The sequence below is a fragment of the Atractosteus spatula genome, chromosome 9 (assembly GCF_055471065.1).
Source record: "Atractosteus spatula isolate fAtrSpa1 chromosome 9, fAtrSpa1.hap1, whole genome shotgun sequence".
Taxonomy (NCBI): domain Eukaryota; kingdom Metazoa; phylum Chordata; class Actinopteri; order Semionotiformes; family Lepisosteidae; genus Atractosteus; species Atractosteus spatula.
In genome coordinates, this window is record NC_142714.1 from 7419101 (window position 1) to 7433825 (window position 14725).

At 45.0% G+C, this 14725-nt stretch overlaps 1 protein-coding gene across 2 annotated transcripts; it reads left to right on the forward strand.

The window, feature by feature from the left end:
* The first annotated feature begins 3546 nt into the window (after positions 1–3546).
* Positions 3547–14357, forward strand: pcnx4 (pecanex 4). Of its 2 annotated transcripts, none has more exons than XM_088924407.1 (12): positions 3547–3630; positions 5106–5946; positions 6335–6514; positions 7010–7527; positions 7651–7751; positions 8292–8414; positions 8843–9206; positions 9834–9937; positions 10343–11415; positions 11663–11849; positions 12448–12722; positions 12808–14357. In XM_088924407.1, exons 2-11 carry the CDS (start codon positions 5258–5260, stop codon positions 12697–12699), a joined length of 3591 nt encoding a protein of 1196 aa, XP_088780533.1. In that variant the 5' UTR covers positions 3547–3630; positions 5106–5257; the 3' UTR covers positions 12700–12722; positions 12808–14357. The 2 variants fall into 2 exon arrangements, with proteins under 2 accessions (XP_088780533.1, XP_088780532.1); XM_088924406.1 differs by lacking the exon at positions 3547–3630 and adding an exon at positions 4199–4771.
* Positions 14358–14725: the final 368 nt, after the last annotated feature.

Genomic DNA, 14725 nt, shown 5'->3' on the forward strand with positions numbered 1-14725 from the left:
GGTGTTTTCTAGAATACTCAACTGTTTATTGCTGTGATACATCCTTATGTTTTCCTTTTAAATTACTCCAGAAACCTGAAGAGCAAAATCATCAGACTGGGACAATATGTTGGCAACACTTCCTAACTTAGATCTCCCCATAGATGCCTAATGAAACAGTGGAGCCATGCCTTTATTATTTTCTACCTCTCTTAGCTATGTTATCTTCAATATCAGGTCAAGAGGGGACAAAACAATCCTTATACCAAATGGTAACCTTTTCTTACCAGTAAAACTCATCTTCGCAAAGGAAAGAGAGCAATCACTCGCAAACATTAGGATTACATTTGTGGAGAGCTTAACCTCCAGTGACTTTTGTAATCAGAGTAATAGCTGAGACGGCTTGCCAGCGGAACAAGTTGTAATCAGACGGTGCCCTGGCAGAGATGACAGTCAGCACGCAGGAATGCTGATGTTAACCCTCCTATTATTACATGAAATAAGCTGCTCAACAATCACGCTGAGAATATTGGTTCTATAACTGATGTGGCCAGATGTGAAGTCACATTGCACTTCAGATCAAAATCTGTTTCTGTTGTTTTGTTCTGGCCAGGTGTGTGGATAATAAGGTGGGAGGGGGTAGATAATGCTTACTGAGTCTATGATTAATGAACAAAAGCTAAGGAGTCTTTGCAAATCTTAAGAGGACAAAAGGATATTGTTTCCTATGTCATGTCTGTCCACCTAGATTATGTGAATTAGTCTTACAATTACAGCTGGACGGCAAATTGCAATCAATAAAGAAAGATGATGCGTACTGTATGTGGCTTTACTGTTTTTTCTGTCTATTGTGCCAAGATGAAACCGATGGGTTAGGATTGTGAGGCCTTCCTGTTTTTTATTTCAAGCACGCTTAAGAGTTTTTGGCATGTGACTCATAAATGCAATCTAGGAAATGAAATCTAGGAAAATCAAACTGGGAAATGTTATGTCTTTCTGTACCTCATCAATGAAAATCTGTGTTATGACTGCGTTTTACAAGGCTTGTCAGATCACCAGATCTAAAAAAAACATGCTTTGCTTCATTCCCTGTCCAGCTGGCATATTATCTGAGCAAGTGTGGGAGAGGCTGAGTGATGTGCACTGATGGACCGAGGAGGTGCTTGTGTGCAGAACACAGCTGATAGGCTGTTAGGCCTGCGTACCTGACAGCCCTGAATGTCCAGACATATGGAGAGCTCTCACCTCATCAGATACTGGACGTTATTTGTTTATGTTCTTCTACAGCACAGTGAGCACAGTGTGCAACCACAGTTCTAGAACAGGAGGGCCTTCAGCATCCCAGGATCACACTGACGGCAAACATCGTGAATACACTCAAAGACTAGACAGAACAAACATTAGCATTGGATGGTGCTTGACTGAACTGTCCCAGACAAGAATCCTGCCCACATGCTGGTCTTCTGGTGAGGGCAAAATAGAAATAGTGACTGACTTGACAGTATATGCAGTACGTGTGGTTTTACAGCACACTCAGTCTTGTTGATTGCCCTCTTCCTATCATCATCATATCTCTGCACTGCCCTGTGAAAAGCAGTTCTTCAGTCTTTTCATCAGCGGTGACTAACTCATGGCAAGATAAAAGACAGACGTGCGGGTCCAAGGTCCAGGTAAGAGTGGTGCTTTGAGAGCAGAGCTGTGCCCTGGTGTGTGTTGTCATGTTTGCGCAGAGAGGAGGTATGTATTGACACTATTGCCAGCTGGTACTGCCCATGGGTACTACAGACTCCTCCAATCAGCGCACTGTGTGTGTGTGCAGAACAGCGATGCCCCAGAGCTGGGTACTGCTGAATTTGTCTGCATGTTTGCCAAATGTACAAGAGCTGTACGAGATCTTTTTAAAGTGGGGGGTGAGGGAGAGGAGGCACTTTTGTCATGCTGATGACAAATGAATTGGGCCGTCTGTTTGTCGTTTTTGATTACAGACTGGCACCCGAGGAGACGCCATGCCCTTGAAGCTGAATTTGAAAAATGTGAAAATCGAAAAAAGCAACCCGGCAATCAGCACAAGTGCCTCGTTTTACCGGCAGATGACATGGTAATTGCGCTTGCATTTGCAATCTTGTGTCCTTTAAACAGGGCTCCTGGAGCTCGAGATGTTCAGAAGTCTCTCCTTTGTCCTCAATCACAGCGCGCTGCTTGGATTGAACTCGGAGCAGGGGATTAATTAGGCACACAGTGCGCTGGGCTGTGAGAGACAGGGGACGCTGTGGCTTCTCCCTGCAGCCTGTGGCCTGATCTGGTCACTGGTGGAGTTCTATAGAGTAAAGAGTCTGAGGTCACTCTAGAGGCAGTGTGAGAGAGAAAACACGCTTGTATTCACCTCCACTTTGCACTAAGATGTGTGATATGTGGAGATGCGACCACACCTTTTTATCCATCAGCCACGGGCTGCAAATAAAAGCCCACATGATATTAGACGGCTGCTTTAAAGCAGAGCCCAGGGTCACAAATGTGTTTTGGTGCTAATGTGTAATCTGCAATGTCACGCAAAAACATTGGCAATTCAAGAGTTTGAAATAAAATGGTATCTTCTTCTGAGAGATTACAAGCAAAGTGATTGATGCCAGCTGGAGGGGGGTTTCTAAGTACCGTTTAGCAAAGGGAGACAGGCAATGCACTAACATGTAAACGGTGACCTATAGGAAGTCATTAATCACAGGAGACAGGCCCTGTGTAGCACCAGCAGTGTCCACACAGCCCATCCGAACAGCAGGGAGACTCTTCCTGTCTTCAGGACTATGAGTGTCAGTGAAGGATAGTGCTAAGAGTGCAGGCCAGGTCCTGTGTAACTCTAGGACAATACCCCATGTTTCTTAAACTGTCTGATTCTCTGTTGGGTCACTCCTAGATAAATGGACAAGATTACATTGCGCCCAACCTTTCATGACGCACAACGAACACAACAGCTCAATTACACATTAGCATGCTCTCACGGTCTGCTTTTATCTCAGCGTTTAATATTGCAGTACATATAATGTAAAATTGCAAATAGCTGCTGTAACTTCTCAGTACGTTCTATTTATAAAAAAATAATTAGAAGCCTTTCAGTTTGTCATTTCCTTATCAGAGAATTGTATCTTTAGAAGTGGTCTGTGATCTGGGCTGGGTCTACACTGGAGTACACTTGAGGTTTTCAATCAGATTGCTCTGATAAATCCGTCTGTTGCTAGTCAGCAAAATGCGTTAAACAGAAGCAATGCAAAATGTAATTCCTCCGCTCTCATTACTCCACATGAAGTCAAATGGTGAGAAAGAACAGCAAAAGAAGAGCCCGCCGAACAATTTCGCTATTCCAAAACACCTCTCACAAGGAATCCCGAGTCACATGATCGGTGCACTCTTGGTCACAGTGGGTGAGCACGGCGTCTCGGGTGAAAGGTCACGTACGTGCGTAATGCCGTACGTGCCCGAGTGAGGGCAGCGAGCCCAGGGAGTGTGGAGGAACTGCCTGCCCTCAAGTACACAGCAGGCAAGCGCGATGGGCCAGCCGTCGCAAACCGGACACTGTACTCTGCCTTTTCTTACTTGATGCTCAATCACAGAATTCCCTACCGGACAAGGCAAACAAGAATCGGGGCTGGCGAGCTTGTAAGTAGCTGGTTTAAGACTGCAAGCAGAAACAGACATCCTCAGTGTTCGCCAATTCTCGGGGAAGAATGGGGTTGCAGCTTTCATGGTAGGGCACCAGCCACCGTACATTTGGTTTTCATTAGCTAGGCATATACGTTTTTGCAGAAATGCGTTTTGGCTCCTGACTTATTTCTATGGCCGCGCTTCTACGACTGTTTTTTTTTTTGTTTGTTTGTTTTGCTTTTTAAAGTGGTGCGAGGAGAGAGATCCTCGCCTTAACCACGCCAGCTCTCATTTGGGGGAGAAAAAAAAAACAATAAAAAAAAAGTTATAGCTTAATATTGTCGGGTGCCGTTAGGGTAACGCACGGAACAGGGGTGGTGGGGACAGAATATTTCAAAACACGTAGGTGCATGCAGGTCCTGAGCACCAGGGAAAGCTCTGCGCTTGTGTGCATGGAGGAGAATTTGCACACCTGCCAGGAGTCTGCAGGGCTGCGGTTGGACTTGTTTGCATCGTTCGCCCATGGAAACCGGAGTCTGCTGCTGCTGCTGCTGCTGCAGCCTGCCCGGTGCGTCAGGAAAAATAACTTCTCCTCCTCACTCAAGACAGAGATTTCCTTTCGGCGGTCAAAGCTGTGAGCACAAGAAGGCGATATTATTGGCAGTAATAATAATATTAATTACTTGTTGTTGTCGGATCCAATATGCTTTGGTGTTGGATCGAACGCAGTTTGAATTTCGAGTCCATATCGCAGCCTAACTTTAAAACCCGCCTTAACTTCGTGTGTTTTCTTTTTGTTAGAGGGGGGTTATCCCTGAGCTTGAACGCACGGTGGTCGACGCCGGCCGTTGAACGGGGCGTTATTCGTGAAGTGATTTGAAAGAAAACACGTATATATATATATTTTGTTTTGTTTTGTTTTGCGGAGGTTTTCCAAGGTCTTGTTCCGACGGTTCGCCTGCTCGCTGAGGTCGTTAACGGTCGGTTTAGGCGTGTCAACAGTAATTTTTAGCTATAGTTACTATTAATTAACTTCAGACTGCCGAAAAAGTGCTTCTTCCGAAACCTCTCTACACCCGCTCTTTTTTGAGAAGACGGCTCCTTTTAACAGTCTCATATTTTGTAATACAGTGTATCTTGTATAAATACACACAAGGTATGTAAGCTATCGCCGTGGTTTCTATTGGCTTAGTTTGTGTGTTTTCCGGTAGCTCACGGTAACATTTACTCTGTCCATTATAGAAGCCAGGAATGTGCGTTGCTTCAGTTCAAAAGAACTGAAGTGTAATATTGAGACTTTTTCTTTTTAGAAAAAGGTGTTTGGGAAAGTAATTTTCTTCCTAAATGTTTGAATGTAATTAACTAAAATCTGTAAATAGTCACACAGCTCAATGAAAGTAAGATTACAACGTCAATACCGAAGTGACATGCTGTTCTTGGGTTACACTGCAAATACTTCTTGTTAAGAAAGTTGACCTTCTTCGTTGCAGGTTGTTTACAGTAGTTCTTGTGGTGTTCGGATGTCAGCGATCAGCTCCTCCTGCCTCACGCTGAGGTGCCCGTGACCCGCCAGATGATGGCGCCACTCTCTGCGGCCGGGCAGCTGGGGTGATCGGATGGTCCTGCCGGCTGGCTTTCAGACATGGGCCCGGATGTCCCCCTGCTCAATGAGTACAAGCAGGAGTTCTTCTGGAAGCGGTTCCCCCAGACGGTGCTGGGGGGGCCCCGGTTCAAGCTGGGGTACTGCGCCCCGCCGTACATCTACGTCAACCAGATCATCCTGTTCCTCGCACCCTGGGTGTTCGGGGGGGTGGGCACGCTGCTGTACCAGCTGCAGCTGCTGGAGGATTACTACGCCGCTGTGCTGGCGGGGGGGCTCATGCTGGGGACCACCCTGGTGGCCCACATCCTGACCCTGTGGGCCGTGCGGAGGACGGGGACAGTGGAGCGGCTGCAGAGCCCCAACATCCTGGCCGATGAGGAGGAGTACGAGTTTCCCAGCTGCGCCAGCGCCGAGACCATCAAGTTCATCATCCCGGGGAAGAAGTCGGCCCTCAACACCGTGTTCCACACGGTCCTGGCAGGGGTGCTGTGTGGGCTGGGCACGTGGTATGTACTGCTCAACAGGCTGACGTCTCTCTACAACAGCACGTGGGCGGCCGTGCTGATCTTCGTGCTGAGCTGGGTCACCCTGTGCATCGGAGAGTATTCCCTGGTCATCAACACGGCCACCGAGACAGCCACCTTCCAGGCGCAAGACACTTACGAGATCACTCCCCTTACTCGACCGCTCTATATGTTTGCCTTCATTGCAGTGGATCTTGCTCAAAGGTACTAATAGAAGAAAATTTGATCCATTATCGTTTTGTCCAGTTACATTTCTTATATTAGGACTCCTTCAGTGTCTTTGCAAATTAAATTTTTAATACCATAATCTGTGTGAACTTTAATTTCCACCACCCTTGTGTTTTGGAGAGTCTTTACCATGTCATTGCTTTGATTTGCTGTGTTTTAAACTGCAGCTGAGCGCTGTATAATGAAACCTCAAATAATAAGTACTTCATTTGCTTGTTTATGTCCTGTGCTGTTTGCTTTACCCTGTTCTGGACTGCAATTTTTACTGATAAAAATTCAGATTCTCTGGCATGACTTACTGAACTTGCCACTATGTACATCTCAGTTTGCTTCCTCTCATTCACCCCACTGTGTGTGCTGGCAGGTTTCTGGGGGCAGTTCCTGAGTTGCAGCAGGTGAACCAGGTGCTACATGTACTCTTCCTCTTCCTGCCATTACTGTGGGCACTAGGCATGCTGTCTCCTGTGGATGCCCTTTTCCTATGGGGCATGGAACAGACGCTGGTGTTCGGACTGGGCGGCTCCCCCATGTCAACTAACCTCAGGTGATAGCAGTGCTTCAGTCATGGGAGTCTATTTCCTGACACTGTTTCTGTAAGTGAGGCTTGGTGAATGGTGTTCTGACACAGAAAAGTCTGCTGGAACCTTCTGTTCTGTAGCTGACCGCATGTTAATGTATGATGTGACTAGTCTGCCAAGTGGCATGGGGACTTTCCACACTTGGCTATTCCTAAATATTTTTGTATGGAATGTCTTTATTGCATTTTGTTTTAAATATGATTTTAAGAAGCTGAACTCAAGATATTTTAATGGTGTGTTGAAAGTGGATGGTCATAAAAAAAAGTTAATAGCTTTAGTATCATTTATACAAAATATTATTTTCTCTCCTTCATTACCAGCAAAAAAACAGTGCATCATCAAAGATGCAGTTAAAAAGAAAAGCACAGTTTTTTCTGCAATTTGTGTATTCTCTGTTTCTGCATTTTCCCGTCTCTCTGAGCTGATGGACAAGCCCCTGACTGTGTGATTCTGTGCTGCAGGTTGCTGGTGATGTTTGTGGCGTCAGTCTCTGTGGCTGTGGGCACATTCTTCATTCCCAGTGCCCTGGGGGTTGTTCTTTTCACTACTGCAATGGGATTCCTGCTCAGTTCAGACCTCAGCCAGGCACGCGATCTGTTGCGACCTTGCAAAGGAGCAGTGCGCCCCCAGGACAAGAGATCAGACCCTCCCCGCACGCTGGGCTGGCGGCTGGGCTGGAGAGAAGTTCTTCTGCACAGCTGCCTCCTTCTGGCTGCTGTGACAGAGGCTGGGCTTCTGCATCACTTCATCACCCCAGCCCAGCACTCTGGAACAGGACCCCAGGCCACCATCAGTTATATACTGTTTGCTCTATTGTTCCTCACCTGGGCCCTGCGAGAGGTCCAAGGGGCCTACCTCCTCTGGGGGGTCTTCCACAACCCCCTGTATCCGAAGCAGATGGGGAATGTCAGGGTCTTTAAGCAGGAGCTCAGTGGGCTCAGGAAGGCAGGAGCTGTCAGAAGGGTGTTGCTTAATCTGGGTAAGGACCTTCATATAGCAGACTTGTTTTCAACTGACATAAAAATGCTCTCATTAGGAACAGAAAAGAATTTCTACTTAAAATGTTAATAAGTGTATATTTATCTCTTGTGCACCTTTGTAGTTTCTCCGTTTGTCATGATTGCTTTTCTTTCAATGGATGGCTCCCTTCAGAGGTTGCACACAGCATCCCTCTGTGTTGGATTCACCAGGGCCTTCAGAGCAGTGAGTTATTGTCATTTGCCAATGCCTGTATACACTAGAAAAGGGTTGTGGCAGAGGAATAGGACATGCTTTGTGAAATATGCTTAGTTCTCTAGCTTTTGGCTTCCTTGTTTTTTGGGGGGCTAGAATTAGACTTGTTGTTGTTCACCATATGTGGCCCTAGGTGCAGTGTGGTGGGGACCCATCATGACAGGTCTGAGGAGAAATCCTTGCAGAAAGATGTTTTGAGTTCGAATAGGTAGAATATCGGTTGTACGGTACTAAAATTCTGCAGATCTCCCAGAAAGCTATAAGGAATATAAAAGCTTAAGAAAGTGGAAGTCATTTGTCCTGCTTTGTAATCTTTCTTGCTCATTTGATGCCAATTGTTAAATGATCCCAGAACCTCGTTCAACTGAGGTATTCTTGAAAAATCAATATTGTGCTTGGGAAGTTTGTTTGATACCAACAATGCTTTGTATAAAGAAGTGCTTCCTGATTGACTCCCTAAAACACCTGTACTTAAATTTCACTTGTGCCTTCGGGGCTGTTTCTTCCCAGGTGTGGCAAAGCACTGAGGACTCCCTGCTGCAGATGGTAGTGATTACCATTGTGCGGCTGGCAGACAAGGACAATAAATTAGTTTGGTGGGATAGCCTTGGCACTGGGATCCAGCTACTGTTGGTAAGACAGAAATAACCTTGCTCATTAACAAACCATCCCTCTGTTTTACTAGTGATGAGCAGATGGCCTTGGCACAGAGTGGATTTATTGAGGGAGGTTGTTCAGATGTTGTGGTTTCCAAGTATAATGCTTAAATTGAGACGTTCCTCGTAATCTTACAGTCATCTTTCTCTTTCTGCATGATCGGTCTTTCCACTCCTGTAAATATGAGAAGTTTAGTTACTGTGCGTCCTTGCAAAAGTGTTTTTCGGTTGAAGTTAGTTTCTGTTTTCATATTTATTTTCTTCCACTCAATTCTAATTATTTCAATTACATGGGAAATGTTAGAATTGGGGAGTTAATTTTGAAAATAAATAAGTGTTTTTTTTTTTGCTTTACCTGCATTTAGCTGTGTATTCCCTGTCATTTGTATGTGTGTGTGGTGCCAGGTGGGTCTGGTGTTGGACAGACTGGGGCAGTTTGTGTCCAAGTTGCGATTCGCCCTGACGGTGCTGGTGACCTCATGGACAGAGAAGAAACAAAGGCGCCAGTCTGCGGCCACGCTCCTGGCGCTCAATGGCGTGTTGTGCCCAGTGCTGCTGGCCGTGCTGGGTCTGTCTGCAGTGCTCTCCGCCCCACTCCTGCCCCTGTTCACCCTGCCTGTCTTCTTCGTGGGCTTCCCTCGGCCTCTGCGTAGCTGGCCCAGTCCCGTGGGCTCTGCTGCGTGCTCCTGCCCCGACTCGGTCTACTACCAGCAGATGGTATGGAGCCTGGCATCTGCTTTCCGCACGGCCTTCGCTGTGGGATCCCTGGGTCGGTGCAGCGGGTGTAGTCATCTTTTTTTGGTTCATAAATAGCAGTTACAATGGACGTTTGGTTGACTGTGTGCCAAGAATGTATTTTGAATGTAAAGTGTTCATCCGTTTAAAATGGATAAAGGGAAGGAGATTAGTAATTAGTACTGTACTTTAGCAGTGTTTAGCTGCTTACTACTCTCATTTCCAAGATTAGGTTTGCTGTCAAAATATTGATGCATTATGGTGAGGACAGCAGTGTCTTATTTTAAATTATGTGATTCCTTTATTGATTTTTTTTCTCAAATATGATTTAAGACAAACAGATCTTATGATTAAAAAAAGTTGTCTTTGCCCCTTCTGTGACATTCTGCTTTGCATCAATGAGCAGCAAATACCAAAAGAATACATAAGATGTCACTTTGTATCATCTGACATTACAGCATCAGTGAGATATTGCTATGGGATCTGACACTGTCCTTGGGGAATGGTAATAAGAGGCGAACTCAAACAAGGATTTCTGAGCTTATATACAAGTTCAGTATACTGCTCTGTCCTATTCTTCTGTGCTTTACAATCTTTTTTTTCTCTGGTAGTTAGCCTATGATGAGTCCTCGTTCTAATGGCTGTTCTCTCCATCTTCCAGGTTCTCCTTCTCCTGGATCACACTTCCTGGGCCGCTTCCAGGATCGGGTCTTGTGGATCATGGTTCTAGAGAGGGGCTTTAGCTACTGCTCCCTTAATATTAAGGTACTAATTTGCAGTCAGGAAAACACCACTGTGTCATGCTTTCTTTGAAGAGGGCATCTTGGGCAATCTACTTGAATTTCAGTGTATACGTGTTGGCTGATCTGACCTCAAGGTCTCGGCATAATCCATGAATCAGCAAACAGCAATTGTTGTTGGGATTCGTCTGCATTGCCAGTGATAGAAAATTCCTTTATACTTCCTTTTACTCTGCTTATTTTAACATTTATATTCCATGGGTGAAATAAGGGTTAATGATTTGAGCTTTGTGTTCTGTAAGAAATTTAATTCAGTTAATTTTAGCAAAAATAGGTAATCTTTTGCTGAATGACGGGCAGTATCTACTATACTTTACTGGGGTTAGTGATTCTTGGTGTGTTAGTTTTGCTATCTGCTGCTATGTTTCAGGGACTGGAGCTCCAGGAGACATCGTGTCATACTGCTGAAGCACGCAGGGTTGACGAGGTATTTGAAACCGCTTTCGAACCACTGGAGGGGCCAGGAAGATCCCTGGTGAACATGCACTTTAGCAACATCCTCACACCCTGCGCCACATTACCTGTGCACCTGTACTCTGATGCGCGCAATGTTCTGACCGGCATCATTGACTCTCATGGGAACCTCAGGCAGCTGAAGGACGACTTTCTCAAAGTGCTGGTCTGGGTGCTCTTGCAGCACTGCTCAAGGAAATGCAAGTCCTTTGGAAGAAAAGGAGCAGATGAGAGTACAAGTATAAAGCTCGCTCCAGTTGCTGCAGAGCCTTTTGCAGAGGTCAATGTTGCAACAATAAAAAGCTCTTCCTCCAAACTCAGGAGGGACAGTTCCAGTTTAAACTCGGACACCTTTGGTGATTGGTCAGACGAGGATGATCTTTTTGGCCCACAGCCTTCCAGAAAAACAATAGCTGTGAACAGTGCAGCTCAGCAGATGGAGGCAGCTCCTTCTCTTCCAGGATCAGTGGAGATGCAGAGCCTGTTTGGGAATTCGGCCAGCCTGGGGCCGGACCACGGGGCTCGAGTGCCCCAGGGACTGGGCCTTCCTGCTGTGGACCGAGGGAGGAAGGCTGTGGGGTTGAGCCATGTGGGGACTCTCTCAAGAGTCATCTTCAGCTCTCCTCACTCTGAGCAGCTGACGTTGCCAGAAGAGTGGAGGGCTGGACCCCTCCTGCCCCCCCGGATGCAGCAGTTGAAAAAAATGTTCCCAGCTGACTGGTACCAGTTCGTCCTGAGTCGGCTGGAGCTGGCAGCAGAGGGGCAGCGGGCCGAGGAGGTGGTGGACGCCCTGCGGAGAGACCAGGTGCTCCAGGACCTGTACGCCCACGTGGTGATGAGCTGCTATGGCGTGACAGTAGGGGCAGAGTCCACCATCATCAGCCCAAGCTATGCCTATAGAGTGTACTGCGGGGATGTGCCCTGGACACCTGGACTGGACTGGCTCACCACAAACAAGGAGCTCTTCCAGCTTGTTCTGAAGGCATTCAGGTAAAGATGACACAGGTTCTGCAAAATAGGAGATCACTCCCCAGTTTATTTTTTCAAAGGACAACCTTCTAAAACATTCTTCTGAGACTTTTTCTGTGTTAGTTTTTGATGATCCTTTTTATACTACAGTAGACTTTAAGTTTATTTTTCTTACTCCAGCAAAAAGAAAAACTTTGTGCATTCAAGAGGATTGTTACAATATCGCGCCTCTCAGTTGTCGTGCTTTGTCCTTGTTTTGTTGGTGTAGGTACAGCTTCAAACTGCTGTTTGACCAGGCCAGCCTGGGGCCCCTGGAGGGTCCCGGGGAGCTGCTGAGCTTGCTGGAGGAGTACGAGCGGGACTGGTACATCGGGCTGGTGTCCGAGAGAGGCTGGCAGGATGCTGTGCTGCAGGAGAAGCCTTTCCTCTTCTCACTGGGTCACGACCTCACCATGGTAACCACTGCTGTGATTCACACTGTAGTTCAGATCACACTGTGGCCCATAAACTCATCCCAGGATTCTCTGGCGAGTGCCCCACAGCGTGCTTTGTGTCTTTAGCTTTTTGGATGACCTGCAGTTGAAAAGAAGTTATCTCTCTGGTGTTGTTGTCATGCTGTATTCACACATTTAACTTTTTAAATCTCATATATAAGTTACGCGGGAAAATGGACAAAGAAAATGTTGTGAGGGCATGTGAGTGAATAAGCAGAGTTTCTTAAAAAAAGAGGCACAGACCGCTTTAAAGGAAATGCCATATAGTGCTCGATTTCAACACATTGTAACCCATATCTTATCAATTAAAATGGTAAGAAATAAGACTTTAATTAAAAAATTGTTAGCTGCTTTAACATTCATTTGCTATCGATGCTTTGTTTTCGGTAGCAATTCCTGATTGTGGAAAAATGAAAAGCCATTCTGAGTGAACATACTTGAACTGTAGGAATTAATTCTTTGTATCTAGAGAGATTTATATTTTATAGTATCATGTTGAGAAAATACATGCAAACAATGACCAACTGTTTTCTCTTTAATTCTTCCCGTCTGTCCTCAGGGCACCTACACTGGCCGAGTCCTGACACTGCAGGAGCTGCTGGTGCAGATCGGCCGTCTGAATGCTGAGGGGGTGAGGGGGCAGTGGGCCAACCTGTCCTGGGAGCTCCTGTATGCCACCAATGACGATGAGGAGCGCTACAGCATCCAGGCACACCCCGTGCTGCTGCGCAACCTCACAGTGCAGGCTGCAGACCCGCCGCTGGGCTACCCCATCTACAGCTCTCCCCCTCTGCACGTGCCCTGCTTCTGACCTGGCCTTCTCCCCCCTCACAGGTGCATACACCCACATACCCTGCAATATAGACTGAGCTACAAGTGGAAGCAGAAGGGAACACTACTAATCTGTTTGTATTTACAGAGTCTCAATAGGTATCCGTTACTGATGTCAGAGGAGTAGGCTTTCCTCTGAGATGCCTCCGTGTGCAGCAGAAAAATACTATTTTTGTATGAGGGATCTGAAGACCTGGGGCAGCTGTGACCCCGAAGCCCTGATGGAGACACATGCCTGGTGTTAAGGTTCAGTCTCCAGCCTTGCTAATTGCTATCACTCACTCGAGAGGAAAAGGAAAGTAATTTTGGGTTAAAACAGACTGATGACTACATTACTATTCACTTTATACAAGACACTCATACAGTCCTTAAAGCTGCATAAACAGTTGCTCCTGGTCTACCAAAAGTTTTCTAACTTTAAATACTAATAAAATCTTGACTGTGTTTTTTAGCACTGTTAACAGGCAAGCCTGTTTGGAAACTTCAGCTGCATTTTTATGTATAATAATTTTTCGTTTTATGTTGAATTAGATAGACACCATTTGTTGATCAAAAGGTATTTCTTGAAATTCGTATTACTATTTTTTATTTGGCTGACACTTTTGTCCAAAACAACTTATATGTGCACCCACTTATACAGTTGGCTCTTTTACTGGAACACTTTGCATGAAGCACCTTGCTCAAGGGTACAACAGTAGTGTCTCTAATGAGATTTGGTAATGACTAAAGAACCCTGACCACTGCTCCACACTGCTTCTCTTTGCAAAGTTAACTGGCTGCTGCATATCATCTGCTATATAACACTGTATGTTCAATTTATCCTTCCAAGTAATGTGTTGCCTTACGCTTTTCTTTAATTTCTCTTGCTTCTTGAATCCTCACCAAGAGTTCTCAGTCAGGAGTTGGTGAAGGAGACTGTTTTTAAACTTCCATTTTTATATATTTTTTTAATTTAAGAAGTGCATGTCTGCTTGTGCACGCAAAACAGTCACTTTTACTGACAGATTGAACTGATTGATTAATTGCAGCAACAGAGTGTTTTTGTGTGGGTAAGCTGTATTTCTGAGAGAAGCCAGTGCAGGAATGAACTATTTATGAAAGTGGTGCACATTCCCTTTTAGGAGGTCAGGTTTAGTTCCAAGAGAGACATGATTATCCTTCATCAGGCAGCCATGAAATAAAGTAAAATTCTGTTTTTTTCTCCCTCATTTTAATGCAACTTTAAGAGTGCTTCCAAGTTTGAGATGTTTCTATTTTTTATGTTCTTAGTTTCATTATTTTTATATATTTCTGTGTGATTATTGTAATACTTTTATTATAAATGCACACAGAGGACTGCAGACTGCAGACTGCAAATTACTCTGAAAACACGTTCTCACACAAAGGGAAACTAAGTTTGATTATTCACAACTTGTACAGTATCTCAATGATGTGCCTTGGTTTTATTACTTTTATTTTTTGTTGGCAATTTTATAATCTTTATTTTTGTTCACTGACCTTTTTTTCTGAGAACTGTAGACTGTCAAATTTCTGTAAATATAATAGGAATTGTCTAGTTTCTCTTAAGATATTTATTACAAATTGTGATTGCTGTACAGTATGTATTTGAACATATGTATTACACACTTTTTAAAGAAATGTTGCAACTTTCTTTACTCTTAAAAATACCAAACAGGCTAAGGAATGCAAGTCCATTTTAAAGCAGAGCTGCTCGTGGAACAAAATTCTTAATTTTTTGATGGAGGATGATGTATTCTTTCTGTATTTGATCTATTCAAATGTCTGTGGTCACACTGATTTTACCTACTGCCTTTCACTCCTGAGTTTGTAGATTGAAGGGAGAGCAGTGTCCCTGCAGACTACGATGTCAGTCCTTCTGTTGTAGCTCCCACAGCTTTGGACTGGTGTTCTATGATGGCAGCAGTGGACAACGGAAGCAATAGAGCACTGAATATAAGGATAATTGCTTTCTTTAACATACCCCAAAGACATGCAAAGTGCATGCA